This window comes from Rhincodon typus, chromosome 4 (assembly GCF_021869965.1).
Source record: "Rhincodon typus isolate 14 chromosome 4, sRhiTyp1.1, whole genome shotgun sequence".
Classification (NCBI taxonomy): Eukaryota; Metazoa; Chordata; class Chondrichthyes; order Orectolobiformes; family Rhincodontidae; genus Rhincodon; species Rhincodon typus.
Window position 1 is genome coordinate 92,568,142 of NC_063335.1, and position 22,672 is coordinate 92,590,813.

At 41.7% G+C, this 22,672-nt stretch overlaps 1 protein-coding gene across 1 annotated transcript in view; it reads right to left on the minus strand.

Moving 5' to 3' along the window:
* slc22a13b (solute carrier family 22 member 13b) overlaps positions 1–22,420 on the minus strand; it is a 35,521-nt gene extending 13,101 nt beyond the window's left edge. The window contains exons 1-3 of the mRNA XM_048595800.1: positions 22,043–22,420; positions 9,937–10,040; positions 5,567–5,721 (exon numbers count right to left, since the gene is read on the minus strand). Of these exons, the coding sequence (XP_048451757.1) occupies positions 5,567–5,721; positions 9,937–10,040; positions 22,043–22,420 (637 nt within the window). The remainder of the gene's footprint in view (positions 1–5,566; positions 5,722–9,936; positions 10,041–22,042) is intronic.
* Between the last annotated feature and the right edge of the window lie 252 nt (positions 22,421–22,672).

Here is a 22,672-nt window from a genome sequence, read left to right on the forward strand (position 1 = left end):
GGCTTTGTTTGAAGACTGGGATTCTTCTATAAAATAAGACGTCTTCCCATTTTAAACTACAAATATTTGGGTAATTCATTAAGAAATACATACACACAGAAGAAAAAAATGTTGTCTGTTCTGTACCCAAGCCTGATCTGCCATTTAATTAGATTATAAATATCTCAAATCTTTTTACTTGACTTTGCTCTATAGCCCATGATACACAAAAAGATATTTATCAGTCTTTAAAGTTACTTACAAAGAAAGTTTCAGAATACCTACTGCCTTTTTAGTGGAAAGTGTTTCTGATTTCACCCCTAAACTTAAGATTACCTGTAGGGTCATCATTCTGGTTAGCTCTTTCTAATTAGCTGTTCTACTTCTTCCTTCAGCTCTTTTCAAACCAACACCAATCAGGAGCATTCAAGGGCAATCTGTTCATCAGTTATCAAATGTTGATCATTCACTTGTTTAATATATAGTTACAGTTCATTGCTTTTACACTGAACATTCAGTTTGCCATTCAGTTTATTCAATCACATATACTTTGTGCTAATATCTGTCAGAGTTTCTGGAGGCAGTGCAGTCCCATGTACAAATGTTGGAGGAGTCCAGCCATGACTTGGGTGATGCAGTTTCTGACATGGGAATGCACTGAGCATAGAAACTCTCATGGAGTGGACGTGGAACATAATACCGAATGGATTGAGGGGTACACACAAACCTCGACAGCATGGTGCAAAGTATGACATTTGGATTGGTGAGCAAGATGGGCCAGCAATGCATGTCTCCACTGCCAGGAGCTGAACCACTCCAACAACCATTGGAGTACATATGGCACCTGAAAGGACAGAGGGAGAGCAGGCTGAAGGCAAAGGAGGCTCCTCTTAGGGCTTTGATAGCTGAAGGTGGATCATTGGTATTAGCACTGCATATTGGTCTGATGGTTGGGGCAGCCACCAGACCAATATAAGTGCCCCGAATATGCTTGGATCCAGTAAGGCTCATAAGAGGCTCCAGAGGCCACAGGCTGTGACTTTCTCCTCACCAAGGCAAGAAAGTGCAGCAGCTTGCTGCTTCCACATTAACTTGGTGCACAGGGACAGCTCTGGTGGTCAAAGGTGAATGGGTAACCACATAGACTCTGGGTTTCATTGACTGATAAGAATTTGTTAAGTGCAGAAACCTTTAATGTTTAATCAGTTTTAGAGGTCTGGAATTTCAAAGTGTAACCACTCTTGTATTTATTGATGTGTAACTGTTGACAAGGTGTGGAATCAAATTGATAGATGGTTTGTAAAAGTAAGGGCCTCACGAGCACCTGTACTTACTGAAGCCTTGACATATAGTGATGGCTCGTACTGAGAGATGGTAGGGGTCTCTCATGATAGGTCAGCATCGCCACCTTTGGGGCAGACCTTCTAGGTTTGGTGAATCTCTGTGTTTCTCTGGTAATTAGAGAGTTCGAAGACACCCCACCATGCAAAGCATCGCTGAATGTTGGGGTAATCCTTGGTCAAACTTACTGCCAGGGCTGACTCTTTACCCTCTATAGGTTGTTAAAACATCCTGTACTGTTGTCTACCTTTGAAAAATGCCACCAGTGATTGACACAGTACATTACCTATTGACTATAAGACCATAAGAAATAGGAACAGGGGTAGGCTATTCAGCCCTTCAAGCCTGCTGAACCATTCACTAGGATCATTGGTGATCTGACATTCCTCACATCCACCTTCCCATCTTTTCCCCTTAACCGTTGATTGTCTTACTAATCAAGCAACTATCTATCTCAGCCATAAATATACACAAGGACTCTGCCCCCACAACTCTCTGTGGCAAGGAGTTCCAAAGACATAACTGTCGCAGAGAAATTTCTCCTCATCTCAGTCTGAAATTAGCACCCCTTTATTCTGAGATTATGCTCTCTGGTCCAAGACTCTCCCATGAGGGGAAACATCCTTTCAACTTTTACCCTGTCAAACCCCTAAAAAAATTCTAAAAGTTTCAATGAGATCACCTGTCATTCTTCTAATCTCCAATGAATAGAGTCCCAACCTGTTTAGCCTGTACTCCTAAGACAATCCTCCCATATCAGTGAATATCCTCTGAGCTGACTCCAATTAAATAATATATTTTCTTAGAAATAAGACTAAAACTGCTCATAGTACTCCAGATGTGGTCACACCAGCACCTTGTGCAGTTGTAAGACTTCCCTAGTCTTATACTTCAAACCCCTTGAAATAAGGGCCCTCAACATTCCATTAGCCTTCCTGATTACCTGCTGCACCTGTGTGCTAGCTTTCTGTGTTTTGTGCACAAAAACTCCCAAAGCCCCTTTATGTTGCAGCTTTCTACAGTTTTTCTTAATTTAAATAATACTGTTCTTTTGTTCTCCCTTCCAAAATGAATAATTTCACATTTTCTCTCAATATATTCCATTTGCCAACTTCTTTCCCACTTACTTAAGCTATTAATGTCTCCCTGTTTACATCCCTCTCACAAATTGCTTTTGCATCTGGAAATTTGGCTACAGTACATTTACCTTCTTCCTCCAACTCATTCATATATATTGTAAAAAGTTGAAATCCCAGCACTGATCCCTGCAGAACCCCATTGGACCGGCTTGCCAACCTGAAAAAGAACCCTTTATCTCCATTCACTGTTTCCTACTCATTGGCCTATTTTTTAAACATGGCAATAAACTACCTCCAACACCATGGGTCCTTATCAGCGCACTGCCTGTCCTGTCTCACTGGTCATCTTCTCTGCTTCTGGCCCGCAATATCACATGCAAAGCCACCTTTGTTTTTGGTAACAGGATTTGCTGCCTTCACATAACATCCAATCTGCAGTTTTCATATTGCTGCTTCAACATCTCAATGAAATGGAGCCTCTGAACTTACATACTTTGCGCTGGGTAGCACTTTCTATGAGTATGAGGCTGCCTTCTTTCCTCTATGCACCCTCCCTGTCCAATCTAATGGCTTCCTTATGCCAGTGCACAGTATCTTCATGTGGTTGCATCTGCATTTCTCTGCTCTTTTCCCTCTCACTGGAAAAGTCAATGTTTGAAGAAGCCTTAACATGCAATGGGCCTATAAGCTTGTCCTGCCTCCAGTGATTGCTGTGGACCTGGTAGATACCTGTCAATTAGGAATATTTCACTTTGTCTGCACCCACTGCAGTGCCTCCAGACTAGAAAGTCCCACTTCTTGAGAACACAGCCTGCAGACAACTTCACAATATGGCTGCCAGTTCCCTCCACAGTTCACCAGCTGCTTAGATCTCTCCCTGCTTGAACAAATAAATCTCTGAACCAGCAAATACCCTGTGCACCATCAGTAAAATTAAGAAAAATATCTGAGAATGGGCTATTTGGTGACTTAAATTCCCTGCCTCTTGCTAATATGTGAGTGGCTGCAGATTTGGCTGTCTCTAACCAAATGTACTTGGGTCGGTAAGCAAGCCAGAAGAGGAATTTAGAGGGTTTTTTCTGCTGAGAAAATGTTCTAGAAGTCCAGTCTTCATGAAAAGGCTGTTTGCCCACTTGGGGAGACTGACCTAAAAAAGATGACTGTGTCAACAGGTATCACTGTGAGACTGGGAGACTCTAGCCATGCTTGAAAGTCTTTCAACACATATGTGGAGCAGCTGGAGATATTTTTCACTTTTAATAATCGTCTTGGATGTTCCTAATAATCTGACTGTTAATCAGAAAAAAACGAAAGGGCGTTACGTTTAACTAAAGCAGGCTCAGTAAGAATAATACACTCAAGAGTTTGCTTGCCACTGCTAAACTAACATATATGCTGCTGCAAGACATTATGTGTAAGCTTGAACAGCACTATAACCCAATCAGAAAGTTAGTTGTTTGGATCAAGGGATCAGTTACCTAGTGAGCATATTGGAGACTATATTGTGGCTTTGGAAAAACTGTCTACCTAGTGGATGTTTGGATCTATTTCATTTCATGGGCAGCCATTTGGTGTTTCTTCGGGTTTTGGAATTGTTCAAAGGGGAATGAATCACAGTTTGCAAGGAATTCAGGGAGTTGCATGTTATTTAGATGACGTGCTAATTTCAACCCACATAGGCAGACCCACAATGGAGAACTGAAGAAGTTGCTTCAACATTTGGAAGACCGTAGGGCTCAGGCAAAAGCAGTCAAATGTTTCAAAATTTGATAAAGTATTTGCTTCCCAGGGTGAACCATGATAGGTTAGATTCTACCCAGAGTAATGTTTAATCAACAAAACATTGGAAATTGTTCTGAATTGGATAATATGAATATATTACAGCACCAACTTCAACTGAAGTCAGTTGAGATCCAAGCCAAAGTCAAATAGATATGGTTGATGAAAGGAGATTCAATCGAAGGTTGAGGGCAAAAATAGACTTTGTTAGGGAAAACCTCGCAATCTCAGACATAAAAGTGGCAATGTCCTTCCTCCAATTCTAAACAATGGAGCCAAGAAGGGAAGTATTCTCTTAGGAATAGGAAGCCAGGTTAAGTTGGATTTGTAAATAAATATAAAAAGAGATGTTGAAGTTTCATGGAATTCTTTTTTCAAGACTTTGCTTCCTTCCTTACAGATACTACCAGACCCGTTGAGACTCTCCAGCAATTTCTGCTTTTGTTTCAAATTTCCAGCATTCGCAGTTCTTTGTACTTTGTATAGTGTTTAACTCCCTTCCACTTGGCATTCTACTTTCTTCAAGAAGTCTGCCACAAGAGAAAGCGTTTCCCAGGTCGGATCACAACATTTTGTCTGTTTGCATCTATCAGTTTCTTTACATTTTCTGAACTGCTGACGGGCAAGGCTCAATCAATTATCTGAAATACTTCCATCCTGGGACTGGAAATCAATAGCAAAACATTGTTTGCAATGCACAGTTCCATTTAAATTCATGGAATCGGTCAACTTAACTGAGATATACAAATGCCTAATTGTAGTACATTATTGTTGCATGTTTGGCTTAAGTGAAGCATAAATACTGACAGCTGCCAGTTAGCTACTTATAGCCACTTCTAAGTTGTAAATGCAAGCTGCAGCAGGTTATTGGGGGAAGGCAACTGGGGCTGCTTGCATTTGTTCATGGGACATCTTAGCCAGCATTAGATTCTTGATCAGTTGGAGACTCAAGGGTTACCAGCAAAGGGCAAGAAATGGACGTGAGGAATGTCAGAACAGCCATGATCCTAGTGAATGGCATACTGGATTCAAGGGACTGAATGGCCTACTCCTGTTCCTGTTTTTTATGGATTTTTTTGCCCATCTCTAATTTCCCAGATTACATTTAAGAATCAATCACGTTGCTATGGGCCTCAAGTCACCTGAGTGGGTAAAGATGGCCAACTTCCTTCCCTAAAGGTCTTTAGTGAAACAGATCAATAATGGTCACACTTATGCTAGCATTTTAATTTCAGATTTTTAAAAAAATTGAACTCAAATTTGACCATCTGCCATGGTGGGCTTCGAACTCGTGTCCCCAGAACATTGGTATGGGGTTACAGATTCCAAGTCTAGTGGCATTACCATCATGCACCTCTCCTTATTCATACTGACTGCTTTCCTCATACCTAAGACGAAGGTGTTAATTAACATGCCAGACACCGATGCACCAACAACAAACTGCAGAGCCACGAATAGATTGAAACTTGGCACAAACGCTGCTCCCACACTACTCACTAGTTGAAGAATCAGTGATAGCAAAACAATTGGGCATCGGCCAAACCTATTAAAAAAAAGACATATGATTAAATGTGTGCTTTGGCTTTTACCCAAGCCCTATCTTTTCAAGGACACTAACTCCAGGAATATTTCAATGTCCTCGTGAATAATCTGGGCTGAATATTAGCCTTGGTGGTCAGTTCAACCAGAAGCTCTGCTGGTTACCATGTGGAGAGACTAGTAGATTTTGCCTGCATAGTTTTAGCTGGGAGCCTGCAGTGACACTAGGGGTGCTACAATTTAGTCTCAATATGGTTCAGAATGGAGCTGCGAAGTCAGTCTGATCCTGATCCTTTTCCTGTAACTCCAGTTGCATGAATGAACATAAGAAATGTTCAGGATTATTCTTGGTCTGAGATGAATATTCTGACAACAGTGCAAGAGGAAATAACAATTTTTACCTTATTCATTCATGGGAGTGGGCACCACTGACTGAGCATTTATTGCCCATCCCTAATTGCTCACGAGAAGGTGGTGGTAACTGCCTTCTTGAACTGCTGCAGTCCCCTTGGTGTAGGTGGACCCCCAATGTCCTTAGGGAGGGTTTTCCATGGTTTGTCCAAGCAACACTGTAGGAACAGTGATATACTTCCAAATCGGGATGGTGAGTGGCTTGGAAGAAAACTTTGTAGGTGGCGGTACTCCCATGTATCTGCTGCCCTTGTGCTTCTAGATGGAAGCGGTTGATGGGTTTGAAAGGTACTGTTTAAGGAATCATCGTGAATTTCTGTAGTTCATCCTATAGATTGTACACACCATTACTACTTGATGTGAGTAGTGGAGAGAATGAATCTTTGATGATATGGCACAAATGAAGTGGGCTGTTTCATCCTTGATGATGTCAAGCTTCTCGAGTACACCCATCCAGGCAAGTGGGTGGCATTCTATCACACTCTTGACTTGTGTCTTGCAGATAGTGGACAGGACTTGCTGAATTCAGGAGATAAGTTACTCACTGCAGGATTCTGTGCGTCTGACCTGCTCTTGTAGCCGTTGTATTTTATAGCTAGTCCAATGGTAACTCACCAGGATGTTGACAGTGTGGGAATCAGCAACAATACTATTATTTATTGAATGGCAAGGAGCGATGGTTAAATTCTCTCTTGGTGGAGATGGTCATTGTCTGACGCTTGTGTGACATGATGTTACTTAGCACTTGTCAGCTCAAGCCAAGACATTACTTGGATTTCTTGATATCGTTTCATTGAAGTTGGTGAGAAAATCTATAATTACAGTATTTGAACGCTAAAATAAATAAAATGATAAGAGTTACCAGATTAAATGTTTGCAATGTTCACTTATTTCTTTATTTTGGAAATGTAGAATCATAAAGCACAAAGGATTAGTCCCACTCCTCTGCCCTTTCCCCATGGTCATTTAATTTTTCTTTTCCGTGTATACATCCAACAAGAGTAACCCAGGAATCTGCTTCCACTTCATTTTCAGCCAATGCATTCCAGAGAGTGCTATTCAGTGTTCATACTTCGATGTTATTTTAAATCCCCATATGTTTAATCGTCAGGGTATCCTCACAGCAGACATTTTGATATTTAATGCTGTTTTTGTAACTTCACAGTATTCCGATCCAATTATCTGACTGCCTTAGTTTTTAATCGAAGAATGGGGCCATTACTAGGCTCCAACCCTAGTGACTTATGAGGTCTGCCCACCTTTCCGGAGATGGCTTATTACTGAGGTCATCAGTGAGACTCTCAGCTAATTAAGGATAGCAAGTGTATGGCACAACTGGAGTGCTAATTTTGAATGTCCAATACTTTGGGTGCCCGGCAATCTGACCAGGAAATGCAGGTATTTCTGCTGCTATAGGTGATAGAATGCATGAGTAATTCAGGACGGGGGCTAGGGAATCATTGTGAAGGGGAATGTCTCTGGCACCTGCAGCTTCAGATGGCTTTAGGGGAAATTAAAGGAGGCCTCACTATTATCTCAAGTCTGGTGCCAGGAGGCTGCCTCCAGTCACCTGATGGTATTCGATTTCAGCACAGGGCTCACCCACCATGGTAAGGTTTGTAGGGTGGTATTTAAGGTCTCTAGGTTGGTATTTGGTTATTCCTAACTAGTAACCGTCCAGATAGGCAGGTAGGATCTCACCCCTTTTGACTTCTCTCTGCATATGCGAGTTGCCACCCAAGAAATTCTCTCTGAGAAAGAAGAAATATCTTCTCAATTTATCGACATCAAAGCTGCCTGTTCTAAAACACAAAATAAACATGAAAGATGGTACTTAGGCTAATTTAGTGAAACACATGTTTTTAAAGATACCACAGGAAGACATGTCAGGAGCAGCACCAGACATACCTAAAATGGGGTATCAACCTGGTGAAACTCTCAAACACGACTACTGCCATGCCAAACATCACAAGCAGCAAGTGATAGACAGAGCTAAGAGATCCCACATTTACAGATGAGCTCTAAACTTTGCAAATCTGCCAAATCCATTCACCAATGTTGGTGGACGGTTCATCAACTCGCTGGAGGAAGAGGCTCCATAATTGTCCCCATCCTCAACGATGGGAGAGCCCAGCACACCAGTGCAAAAGATAAGGCTGAAACATTTGCGGTAATCTTCAGCCAGAAGTGCCACATGGATAATCCATGTCAGTCTCCTCCAATGGTCTCCAGCATCACAGACACCAGTCTTCAGCCAATTCGATTCACTCCACGTGATATGAAGAAACAATTGGAGGAATTGGTTACTGCAAAGGCTATAGGCCCTGAAAACATTCCAGCAAGAGTACTAAAGACCTGTTCTCCAGATATTGCCATATCCCTAGCCAAGCTGCTACAATACTGGCATCTACCCGGCAATGTGGAAAATTGTTCGGGAATGTCCTGTACACAAAAAGCAGAATAAATCCAACCCAGCCAATTATGGCCCCATCAGTCTATTCTCTATCATTAGTAAAGGGATTTGAAAGTGCCATCAACAGTGCTATAAGCACCTGCTCAGCAATAACCTGCTCAGTGACGCTCAGTTTGGGTTCTACCAGGGCCACTCAGCTCCTGACCTCATTACAGTTGGTTTAAACATGGACAAAAGGCCTGAATTCCAGAAGTGAGGCGAGAGTGAAAGCCTTTGACATCAGGGCCACATTTGACCAAGTGTGGCATTAAGGAGCCCTAGAAAAACTAGGAAGTCAGTTGTCGTTGTTGGACGTCAATTATCTCAACTCCAGGACATCTCTGCAGGAGTTTCTCAGGGTAGTGTTCTGGCCCAACCATCTTCAGCTGCTTCATCAATGATCTTTCCTCCATCATAACGTCAGAAGTGAGGACGTTTGCTGATGGTGGCATAATGTTCATCACCATTTGCACTCCTAAGACACTAAAGCAGTTCATGCCCAAATCCAACAAGATCCAGAGCATATTCAGGCATGGGCTAAAAAATGGCAAGTAATATTTATGCCCCTCAGATGGCAGGCAATGACCATATCCAGTAAGACACAATCTAACCAATGGCCCCTTGACATTCAATGGTGTTACCATCACTGAATTCCCCACCATTGGCATTCTGGGAGTTACATGGACTAAAAACTGAACTGGGCTTGTCATGTAAATATAGGCACTATAACAGAAGGTCAGAAGCAAGTATTACTGTGACAAATAACTCACTTCCTGACTCCCCAAAGCCTCTCCACCATTTACAAGGCAGAAATCAAGAGAGTGATGAAATATTCCTAACTTGATGAATGAGTAACAACAACAATCAAGAAGCTTGACACCATCCATTACAAAGCAGCCCACTTGATTGACACCACATCCATAAACATATTCCTCCACCACTGACACTCAGTACTGTGTATTATCTACAAGGTGCAAAGCAGAAATTCACCAAAGATCCTTAGACAGCACCTTCCAAGCCCATAACCCCTTCCATCTAGAAGGACAAGGGCAGCAGATAAATGGGAACACCACCACTTTCACGTTCTCCTCTAAGCCACTCACCATCCTGACTTGGAAATACATTTTTGTTCCTTCATTGTCACTGGGTTAAACTCCTTCAAGAACAGCATTGTGAGTCAAGCTACAGCAGAAGTAGGTTCAAGAAGGCAGCTCACTACTACCTTCTCCAGGGCAACCAGAGATGGGCAATAAATGCTGCCTAGCCAGCCCATGTCCCATGAGTGAATAAAAATATTTCATTTTAAAATATGAATAATCAATAGGAGTGATTTTAAAGTATTTAAATTGCTCTTACCTGTCTGCTAGTGGACCAAACACTAAGGCTCCAATAAGAAGCCCAAACATGGAAATGGACCGTGAGAGGTGTTTTAACCAATTGTCATCACAAACCAGATCAAACTGAAGAGTGAGAAACGATCCCAGTTAGAAAGAGGGCTTGGTTAACAGAGGGAGGAGTAAATGCTCCTTCAATTGCTATATCATTGTAATACAGAGCAATGCACACTGAATGCATGAAGGTTCAGTTCAGTGATTCTTTATCCCACTGGCACTCAACATTATTATTAAGTAACAAAAAAGGTTACCTCAAGGAGACAATCAAACAATTGAGAGCTCCATCCAGCACACTTGAGAGCTAGTCTGCCCTCAGCGCCAGCCCTGCCTATCTCTGAGTCCATTGAAAAAGTACCAGAATCCTGGAGGATCCCTGACAAGGAAAACTCACCCTACGCCTCCATGACTTCTGCCAATGAACAGGGCTGCACCTTACTCGACTGACCGTCACTATGGCAACCTCGAGCGCAGCATCCAGGTTAACCACTACAGGAAAAATTCACCTCTGTATCACACCAACTGCACCTTGGCCCCTGCTCCAATCAATTTCCATCACACCTTGCTGACAATCTCTGTCATTCAGCACCCACACCTCACCCATACATACAGACCACTGCTACAAACCTCACAGTCATATCCCTGAGGCTGTACCCTTTGCCGGTTATTCCAACATGACAAAACCATCAGTCTAATGCATGGCACTCACTGGCACATTTGCCTCTCATTTGCAGATGATTAGATGGCACAAAACTGGAGGCATCAAGAGCCAGATGAAAGGAAAAGTTTGCCAGCATATCCCAATCACATTTATGGGGCAGTATTGACCAATATTGGAATGTCTTTATTGAAACTGGAGCTAATGGTAAGGGTGAGATCATAGTAACTGACAGTATCCTCATATCTAATCCTCCTCAAATTCCACCTCTCTCAATCTCATTCTTCCTGATGTACCAGATACAGAAGGTATAAGCACACACCTCTTACTGCATTCCTGTATGACAATATTACCTTCGATCACTTTCTTTTCATATATCCAACAAGTAGGAAATTTGCCAGACAGAGCAAAAATGTGAAAAAGATTGCTATTAAGAAGACACAGAGCCATTACAGCATTTACACTCACAACGCCCACCCACTGTGAGAGGAAAGATTAGGATCTGAATGTGCTGAGATACCAGGCATGAATGGACTGTAACCAGGACAAAGGGCAAGAATGGCACAACTGTCAGCTTGACAGAGGAAGGGCATTGCAAGTGGATCCTGTTGTAGATGGCGCAGATGAGAACGTCGATAGGACAACTTACAGGTGAAGGCTGATACTATATACATAATAAAAACCGAAAGAACAACGGATGCTGTAAATCAAAGACAAAAATAGAAATTGCTGGAAAAGCGCAGCAGGTCTGGCAGCTTCTGTGGAGAGAAATCAGAGTTAACACTAAAGAAGGATCACCAGACCTCAAACATTTACTGATTTCTCTCCACAGATGCTGCCAGATCTGCTGCGCTTTTCCAGCAGTCATGTTTTGGTGTCTTATATGTATATTATATATTTACACACAAAATGCATCGGAAACCTAGCAGAAAGCCTATTCCAAACCTGTACACCACTATCAATTTCTCCTCAAATTCCTTTGTTCAAAGGAGAACAATCCCAGCTTCTCCAAACTTAAGTTTATAGAGTCACACAGTTGTACAGCATGGAAACAGACAACAGACCCTTTGGTCCAATTCATCCATGTCGACTAGATATCCTAAATAAATCTAGTCCCATTTGCCAGCATTTGGCCCATATCCCTCTATTCCTATTCATGTACCCATCCAGCTGCCTTTTAAATGTTGTAATTGTACCAGCCTCCACTACTTCCTCCGGCAGCTCATTCCATACACACACCACCCTCTGCGTAATAAATTTGCCCATTAGGTCCCTTTTAAATCCTTCTCCTCTCACCTGAAACCTATGCCCTCTAGTTTTTCCTCCCCACCCTGGGAGAAAGACCTTGGCTATTCACCCTATCCAAGCCCCTCATGATTTTTATAAACCTCTGTAAAGGTCACACCTCAGCCTCCAAAGTTTCAGGGAAAATAGCCCCAGCCTATTCAGCCTTTCCCTACAGCTCAAACCCTCCAACTCCAGCAACATCCTTGTAAATCTTTTCTGCACCCTTTCAAGCTTAACAACATCCTTCTTATAGCAGAGGGACCAGAAGTGAATGCAGTATTCTAAAAGTGGCCTAACCAATGTTCTGTACAGCTGTAACATGACCTCCCAATTCAATACACTGACCAATAAAGGCAAGAGTACCAAACACCTTCTTCACCACCCTGTCTACCTCTGACTCCGCCTTCAAGGAACTAAGAACCTGCATCCCAAGGTCTCTTTGTTCAGCAACACTTCCCAAGACCCTATCATTAAGTGAATAAGTCATGCCGTGGTTTGCCTTTCCAAAATGCAGCACCTCACATTTATCTAAATTAAACTCCATCTGCCACATCTTGGCCCATCTGATCAAGATCCTGTTGTACTCTGAGATAACCTTCTTTACTATCCATTACACTACCAATTTTGGTGTCATCCGCAAATGTACTAACCATACCTCCTATATTCACATCCAAGTCATTTATAAAAGTGACTAAAAGCAGCGGACCCAGCACCGATCCTTGTGACACCCTGCTGGTCACAGGCTTCCTGTCTGTAAAGCAACCCTCTGCCACCACCCTATGTCTCCTGCCTTCGAACCAATTTTTCTCCAATGGCTAGCTCACCCTGGATCCCATGTGATCTAACCTTGCTAATCAGTCTACCATACAGAATCTTGTCAAATGCCTTACTGAAGTCCATATAGAAAAAGTCCACTCCTCTGCCTTCATCAATCGTCTTTGTCATTGCTTCAAAAAATGCAATCCAGTTAGTGAGACACGATTTCCCATGCCCAAAGCCATGTTCCTAATCAGTTCTTGCCTTTCCAATTACATGTAAATCTTATTCCTCAGAGTCCCTTCCAACAACTTACCCTCTGCTGATGTCAGGCTTACTGGACTATAGTTCCCTGGCTTTTCCTGACCACCCTTCATAAATAATGGCACCACAGGAAGATAAAATCCCCTGACACTGGAATTATTCTGGTAAATTTCCTCTGCACCCTCTCAGGGACCTTTATATCCTTCTTAAAGTGTGGTGATCAGAACTCAATGTCATACTCTAGCCGGGGAATAACCAGAACTTTATAATGCTTTAACATAACATCCATGCTTTTGGACTCAAAATCTCAATTTATGAAGACCATGATCCCACATTTTTTGTTAACCACTTTCTCAATTCAACCTTCAAAGATTCTGTATATGCTGCTTGAGCCCCTCTGTCCTGAGAACTACAGCATTCGGTCTTTTCTGAGCATATGTTTGCTCTCACTTTTTCCCTGTTTTCTGTATAGTGGGATGGAGTGGGTTGGGGTGAGGTGTGGTGGGGGGGTGTGCGGTGGTAGTGGAAGGATTCCCAATTGGGTCACCAGCTCCATGGCTACATTATGAACACTCCTTCCGTTGCTAACAAATCGTGGTGTGGGATTTGAACCCAGAGCGTCTGACTCAGAGATAAAGATGCATCATAAAACCTCTTTTATTCAGATTTCCTTTTTCCATCTCTTCTGCCAAATGTATCACCTCACACTTCTCTGTACTAAATTCTATCTGCTCCATGGCTGCCCATTTCGCCAGCCTACATATCTCCTGTCATAGTCGGACAGTACATTTTCGAAAAATCAAAACAAGCTCTCTAAATATAGAGCAATTTGAAAGATTTTAAAGACAACAATCTAAAAGTGAGAGGGTTTAAGTACAGGAGTGGGGATATCTGACTGCAATTGTACAGGGCCTTGGTGAGATCACGCCTGCAGTAATGGGTGCAGTTTTGGTTTCCTTATCTGAAGGGGAATGTTCTGGCAATGGAGAGAGTGCAAAAAAGGGTTACCACACTGATTCGTCCAATGACAGGACCTATATGTGAAGAGAGACTGGATTGGTTAGGATTATATTTGCTGGAGTTTAGAAGAAGAGGGGTCTCAAGAAACCTATATAATCAAAGATATGGGGTAGGCCATTTAGGACTGTGATGCAGAGAAATTTCTTCACTCAGAGAGTGGTGATTATGTGGAGTTCTCTGCCATGCAAAGTGGATGAGGCCAAAATATTGAATCCATTTAAGAAAGAGTTAGATATAGTTTTTGTTTGGGCTAAAGGGATCCGAGGGTATGGGGAGAAAGAGGGAACAGGAAACTAAATTAGAAGATCATCCCAGGTTCGATTCCACCTCTAGGTGGCTGTCTGTTTTTGGTTTTGCACATTCTCCCTGTGACTGCCTGGGTTTGCACCAGGTACTCCAGTTTCCTCCCACAATCCAAAGATGTACAGGTTGGGTGGATTGGTCATGCTAAATTGTTCATAGTGTCCAGGGATGTGTAGGCTAGGTGAGTTAGCCATGGGAAATGCAAAGTTACAGGGATAGTGGGGGGGGAATGGGTCTGGGAAGGATGCTCTTCAGAGGGTTGGTATGGACTTGATGGGCTGAATGACCTGCTTGCATATTGTAGGGATTCTGTGATTCTATGATTTAGATCGCACTGGTGCACTGAGATGTAACATATTTGGTGCCAGTGTTTAGAGTGGGGGATGCAACATGTGGTCTTACGTTGTAAGAAGGTGTTGGTTATGGACAGCTATGTTTCAGCACAGAGATCCAAGAATTGATGTCCGTTTTCATTATCGTCACCAACTCCATGGTTTCCGAGTGCTCCCTTTCATGTCTGGCTGTCATGGCCCACGCTGTCATTAAAATCACCAAAGATAACAATGTTGTCCCTGGGAGGGGCATTCTGAATGAGTTCTTGGAGTTCTGTGTAGAATTGATGTCTATCAGCCAGGGCAGCCTTCAGGATTGGAATATGCGATAGCCATTTGGCAGCTTTGAAAGTTTAGCAGTGGTAATTTTCTACACTGTGATGCTGACAGGGAGAAGGCGTTAATCACTTTAAGACCTACCTGAATGATAGAAGGTGTAGTTTGGAATGTTTATTTTTTGCTGGCTTTTGTTTTTGCTTTGTGGCCAAGTAATTGTTGTGATAGTCAGTTACTGAGGGAAGGTAAGGTATGATACATAGTGAATGGGAATTGAGCTTGCAGTTATTGATATAAGGATGAAATTCTCAGCGATAGCACAGTAAGGAAAAGGCTCAATAAATTATCACCATCTCCCTCCACAAATGCTTCCTGGTCTGGATCATCGTCCTCAGCTACTCACCATGTAGCTCATGGCAAGGGCTATCCTGTGATCATGGTGAAGCTTTATATCATACAGACCGCCACAAATCTAGACACTCTGCTCCATACAAAACACAACAGCTTCAGTCTCTCAATGGTCTGTCTTCTCAAATTTTGAGTAGCAGTGCAGCTTTTATTGTATATTGATGCTGCATATGTCTGCAAGAGTTAGCCGAGATGTTTTGCTGACAATAGTCACAATTTTTTTTTGTGATTGTTCAGTTGCACAGCAGACCGATGTTGATGAAGGCATCATGGCTCCAGGATACTGAATATTTTATGACACAGTGGAATCCCTCTTGCTTCTGGTTTTGAACAGATTTAACATGTCACACACCATTCACAAATCAACATAAGTGCAGTCAATGACACTCTGCACCAAAGGCCAGCTTGTAAACCCATTGAATCAAATGCTCACTTTGCTAGTTTCTCTCTGCACAGAGTGAATGCAATATTGAATGGAGAGTCTCAGTGACCTCCATTAGGTCAAGATCTTGGAATTCCCTTACTAACAGTTCTGTAGGTGCCCCTACACATGAAGGACTGCAAGAAGGCAGCTCACCGCCAACCCCTCAAGGGCAATGAGGGATGTACACTAAATCTCACCTTCGCTAACAATGTGCCATATCCCATGAATACATTTTGAGAAGTAGATGCCAAGTTCTGAGATGTTACAAACATCTCCGGCTTCAAACTGGAAGAAGACAGATGCGTAAAGATTGCTTTACCAGTGGCTGTGATCAATCCTTTTCATGTTCAGAGGTTATAGTTGTGGCTGCAGCAATGGCATATTTAAGTAAGGACATCATGCCCACAGCAAGGACATCAATTGCTCCCCAAACACTCTGGGTAAATCTGGTCTTCTGTATGCTCTGGAGTATTGGAGGCTGAGGGGTGGCCTTGTAGAGGTTACAAAATCATGAGGGGCATGGATAGGGTAAATAAACAAGGTCTCTTCCCTGGGGTGGGGGAGTCCAAAGGTGAGAGGGGAAAGATATAAAAGGGACCTAAGGGGCAAATTTTTACATGCAGAGGATGGTACATGTATGGAATATGCTGCCAGAGGAAGTGGTGGAGGCTGGTACAACTGCAACATTTAAAAGGCATCTAGATGGGTATATGAATAGGAAGAGTTTAGAGTAATATGGGCCAAATGCTGGCAAATGGAACTAGATTTACTTAAGATATCTGGTTAGCATGGACAAGTTGGACAAAAGAGTCTGTTTCTGTGCTGTTACACTATGACTCTAAGGAGAAAATTGGACCGGAAATAAAAGTTTTGAATTGAGGGAAGGCTGATTTTAATGAAATAAGACAGGTTCTCGCCAAGGCGTCATGGGACCTGCAGGAAAATTCACATCAGGGGCATTCAAAAGGGTAATAGTGAGAGTTCAGGGCCACATGTTCCCATAAAAGTGAAGGGTGGGACCAATAAGACCTGAATGTCAAGGGATGCACAGGATTGGATAAGGATATGACTGATATTGAGGACTCAAAACCGCAACTGCCTCGAGAATTATTGGACACTGGCTAGTGTAGTGCTTCTGTTTAAGAAGGTATGTAAGGAGAAGTCTGGGATCCTATAGACCTGTGAGCTTGACTGCAGTCTGGGTAAGTTGTTGGAAATGATTTATATGCATTTGGAGAGGCAAGGAATGATTAGGGATAGTCAGCATGGATTTGCAGGAGGAAAATCATGTCTCACAAACTTGATTTTTTTAAGGAAGTAACCAAAAAGATTGATGAGGGCAGAGTGGTAGATGCTATTTACTTGGATTTTAGTAAAGCCTTTGACAAGGTTCGCATAGTAGACTAATTAATAAAGTTGGATCACATGGGATTCAGGGTGAGCTTGCCAATTGGATACAACAATGGCCTTATGGCAGGAGACAGAGATTGGTGGTAGAAGGTTGTTTTTTGGACTGGAAATCTGTGACTGGTGGTGTCCAACAGGGATCGGTGTTGGGTCCACTTTTGTTTGACATTTATATAAATGATTTAGATAAGAATATAGAAGGCATGGTTAGTAGGTTTTTGGATGACACCAAGATTGGTAGTATAGTGGAAAATGAAGAAGGTTATCTAAGATTACAAAGAGATCTTGATCAATTGGGTCAATGGGTTGGGGAGTGGCAGATGGAGTTTGATTTGGATAAATGTGAGGTATTGCATTTTGGTAAAACAAACAAGGGCAGGCTTTATACTTTGAAATTTGCATCAAATGTAGACAGGGTGGTTAAGAAGATGTTTAGCACGCTTTCTTTCATTGCTCAGACCTTTGAGTGTAGGAGTTAGGATGTCACGTTGAGGTTGTACAGGACATTGGTGAGTGGATAAAGATTTAAAAAAAGACATAAGATTGTGTGTGGAACAAACCACGGGAGGAAGTGATGGATGTGGATGCAGTTCCAACATTTAAAAGACATTAGGTAAGTATATGAATAAGAAATGTTTGGAGGGATATGGGCCAAGTGCAGGCAGGTGGGACTATTTTATTTAGGTCAGCATGGACTGGTTGAACTGAAGGGTTTGTTTCTGTGCTGTCTGACTCTATGAGTTTAGAGATTGCAGGGGGCTGCTTAAAAAAGAAGTTAGGAGAGTGAAAAGAAGACATGAAAAGAAAACACTGGCAGGTTACATTAAGGAAAATCCAAAGGCATTTTCTATGTATATTTGGGGCAAGAGAATAACAAAGGATAGAGTTAGGCCCATCAGGGACCAAAGTGTGTGGAGCAGGAAGACATAGCTGAGCTTTTAAATGAGTACGTTGCATCTGGATTCACAACAGAGAAGGACGATGTACGTTGAGAAATCAACGAAGGACACTGTGGTATATTCGGACAAATGAGCATTGAGAGGGAGCAGGTATTAGTAGTTTTAGCAGGCTTGAAAGTGGATAATTCCCCAGGTCCTTTCAAAACACCTTCTTAACCACCCTGTCTACATTTGTTGCAAATTTCAAAGTATGAAGCTTGCCCTTGTTTATTTTACCAAAATGCAATACCTTACATTTATCCAAATTAAATTCCATCTGCCACTCCTCAGCCCATTGACCCAATTGATCAAGATCTCTTTGTAATCTTAGATGAGATGTATCCCAGGCTGCTATGGGGTATGGGAGGAAATTATAACGAGTCAGAAATCAATTTTCAAATCCTCTCAAGCCACAGGAGGATGGTAGGGAATAAACTAGGAAACTACAGGCCAGTGAATCTAACATCTATGGTAAGGAGGCTATTGGAAAACATTCTGAAGGACAAGATTAAGATCCACTTGAAGAGGCAAAGACTCATCAAGGATAGTGAGCATGGCTTTATGAGGGGCAGATCATGTCTAACAAACTTGATTGAATTTTCAAAGAGGTGAATAAGTGTGTAGATGAGGGTAGTGCTGTTGGTGTAGTCTACATGAACTGCAGTAAGGCTTTTAACAAAGTTTCACATTGCAGACTGGTTAAAAAGCTAACGTCTAAAGGATTGAGGCAATTTGGCAATTGGATCTGAAAAAGGCTTAGTGGCAGGAAGTAGAGGGTGCTATTTGAATGGTTTGTTTGTTTGACTGGAAGCCTGTGCTCATCCATCTTTTCCCCATCAGTACACTTCCTGAAATCCTGTTATACTATGGTAGATTGGTTAGCAAGGTTAAATAGCGTGGAATAGAGGGAGAACCAGCAATTTGGATACAGAACTGACTCAAAAGGTAGAAGAGAGAGGGTGGTGGCGGAGGGTTGCTTTTCGGACTGGAGGCCTGTGACCAGTGGTGTGCCACAAGGATTGGTGCTGAGTCCACTGCTTTTCTTCATTTATATAAACTATTTGGAAGTGAACATAGGAGGTATGGTTAATACGTTTGCAGATGACACCAAAATTGAAAGTGTAATGGACAGCAACGAAGGTTATCTCACAGTACAATGGGATCTTGATCAGATGGGCCAATGGGTTGAGGAGTGGCAGATGTAGTTTAATTTAGATAAATGTAAGGTGCTGTATTTTGGAAAGGCAAATCAGGGCAGGACTTATAAAGTGAATGGTAAGTTCCTGTGGAGTGTTGCTGAACAAAGAAACTGTGGAGTGCAGGTTCATAGTTCCTTGAAAGTGGAGGTAGATAGGATAGTGAAGAAGGCATTTTGAATACTTGCCTTTATCGGTCAGTGCACTGACTATACGAGTTTAGAGGTCATGTTGCTGCTGTACGGGACATTGGTTAGGCCACTATTGGAATAATGTGTGCAATTCCGGTCTTGCTGCTACAGGAAGGATGTTGTGAAACTTGAAAGGGCTCGTAAAGGATTTACAAGAATGTTGCCAAGGTTGGAGTGTTTGAGCGATAGGGAGAGGCTTAATAGGCTGGGACTGTTTTCCCTGGAGCTTTGGAGGCTGAGGGGTGACCTTATAGAGGCTTATAAAATCATAAAGGGCATGGATAGGGTACATAAACAAGGTCTTTTCCCCAGGGTGAGGGAGTCCAAAACTAGAGGACATAGGTTTAAGGTGAGAGGGGAAAGATATAAAAGGGATCTTAGGGGTAATTTTTTCACGCAGAGGGTGGTACATGTATGGAATGAGTTGCCAGAAGAAGTGGTGGAGGCTGATAAAATTACATTTACAAGGCATCTGGATGGGTACGTGCATAGGAAGGGTTTAGAGAGATATGGGCCAAATGCTGGCAAATGGGACTAGATTTATTTAGGATATCTGGTTGGCATGGAGAGTCTCTATTGAGGTACTCTTGACAAACCAGCAATAAGTATATACCTCAAACATCGCGAAGTTTACACTATTATTCTCTCCAATTACAGTTTTTTTTTAAAAATGTATTTACCACAATGTAAATAGACTTGTTGTTCAATCAAATGACCATATGAAATATCAACAACTGATTTGATTTTGGGACAATTGAACAACCTACCACAATGTCTGAGTAGTGTGTTGTTTGCGCGAGTGAGAAAGCTCTCTGCTAGTAAGATCTTTTTAAGACAAAGTTGCATTTTTGTTAAGTGATTTATGCTGAAAATAAAGTATAACATTGATGTATATACCCTCTGCATTATGTTTCTATTACTTAGTGTGTGTTTTTACATTATGTGTACCTCTTGGTTGTCTGAAATATTTTAATCAACCGGCACATTCCTGGTTCTATATGTGCCAGTTAATAAAAAATTTGTTTTCTTTCCAAAAAGATGTTCATTTCATTAATTGAACAGTGGTGACATCAATAGAGTTTTTTCAGCAGCAATTCACAAAAAACATATGGAGTGAGGCAAATTCTGTTTGGTCCAAGCTCATTCAGTGAGAATTCAGTGGACGCCTTCAACATGAAATTGGCTTTCAAATAGCATCATCCAAATTTAAACTTTCCAGAATGGCCAACGTCCAAAGCAAACAGTGTGCAAGAAATGGAAATTAATTTTCTTTCTCAATTCCTATAATGAAGTTGGAAGCTCCAAAGATAATGGTCACTCTAAAGCACTACAAGCTAGTTAAAAGAATGCTTTAAGAAATCTCTCCTGTTGCTTTCAGCCATATGAGGATAGATTATCATTTCATATCAAGAGTTTCACTGACTCACTAACAAATTGAGTGAAATACCAGAACATATTCAAATAGATCACAAATAAAAATATTTACCTGTGTGTCACAGAATGATGGAGGCTCGTACAATTACAACATTTAAAAGGCATCTGGATAAGTATGTGAATCGGAAGGGTTTAGACAGATATGGGTGAAATGTTGGCAAATGGGACTAGATTAATTTAGAATATCTGGTCGGCATGGAAGAGTTGGACCGAAAGGTCTGTTTCTGCGCTGTACAGCTCTATGACTTCTATGACACTAAGTCCTCCCAAGCTAGATAAAAAGGGTATGTGCAATATTGAAAGGCAGAACCCAGATTATTACTCATTAGTGCTGCTTAACTGTGCTTACTTCAGTGGTTTTTACTCTATTATTAGTATTATTCACAAGCAGCATACTTTACGTGGCTTTTACGAAAGAACAGTATTACATTTTAATATATATGACTGCTGGCATACTTCCCTATCTTCATTCATCTAGTCTCACTTTCCTGATCCTTCACATACATATGAATAAATGAATTAGGAACAAGTGTAGGCCACTCAGCCCCTCGAGCTCGCCCCACCATTCAATAAGATCATGGCTGTTCTGATTACTCCACATTACCACTTAACCTCCACAGGGGGGTCCTTTCCCTTTCTTTCAAGAATCTATCCATCTCTGCCATAAAAATATTCAAAGACTCTGCTTCCACTACCGTTCAAAAGAGTTCCAAAGACTCATCTCCTTATGTGAGAAAAAAAACTATTCTCATCATTCTGTCTTAAATGGGCAATTTATTTATAAACTGTGGCCTCTAAGTCTATATTTCCCCATAAGAGGAAATATCTTTTCCATATCTACCTCTCAGAATCTTGTACGTTTCAATCCTTGATACAAGATTAGCCTGTTCATCCCATTCATTCCTGGTGTTAGTTTAACAAACCATCTCTGAACTGTTTTCACTGTATTTACACACTTTTAGTGTTTCTCAATTCTCAGGAACTGCACCCCCTCCCCCCATTTTATTTTAAAGCTACTTCAATTTCTACCAACATGGTTAATGGCAAACAGTTCCACGTGCCAACTGTCCTGTGTCAAATGGGTCATTGCAAACATGCAACAAATAGCGGTTTGCCAACACTCACTATCTTTGGCAAGGCACAGAACTGTTTACATTTGAAACAAAACAAAACAAACCTCTGTCACCAAGGCTGAGCTATATTGTGAGGTGTCGTATATCCAGCCTTCTTCACATGCTACTGTAGACTGGTTTAGGTATAATCGTATCCAATCCATGTCTTTATCTGGATTTGGCTTGTACATTTCACATTTCTGGTAAGAGCCATTGTTTTCCTTCGGGACAGTCAAGAGCAATTGTTGTTCTTTGTCCAGAATAGCACTGATGTTTAAGATCCAATCAGTCTGACAATAATGTTGGACACTCGCACCAGTAAAAACCTGAGCAATCAAGTGGAACCCCATGAAGAAATTTGGCAAACATACCAAGATGAGCAAACGTTTCTGGAATGGGCCAAATTCTCCCACAGCTCTCAGAATTCCTCCAAAATCACTCATGTCGTCTCCTCTTTTGATGGTGTCAATTCTACAGTTCTACAGTCTACAAAGTCTGAATTTTAAAGCAGGCTGTATTCATGCTCAGTGACGCTATAACTACCATTAACCACAGTTTCTTGATTTAAGTTAATGGTTGCTATACCGTGTAACAAAATGAAAAGATGCCAACTTAGGGCAGAGATTGATTTTAGATGTTTGCTCTGAACTAGTGACAAAGTGACTTTACAGGTTCAATTTTATTTGCAAAGAACG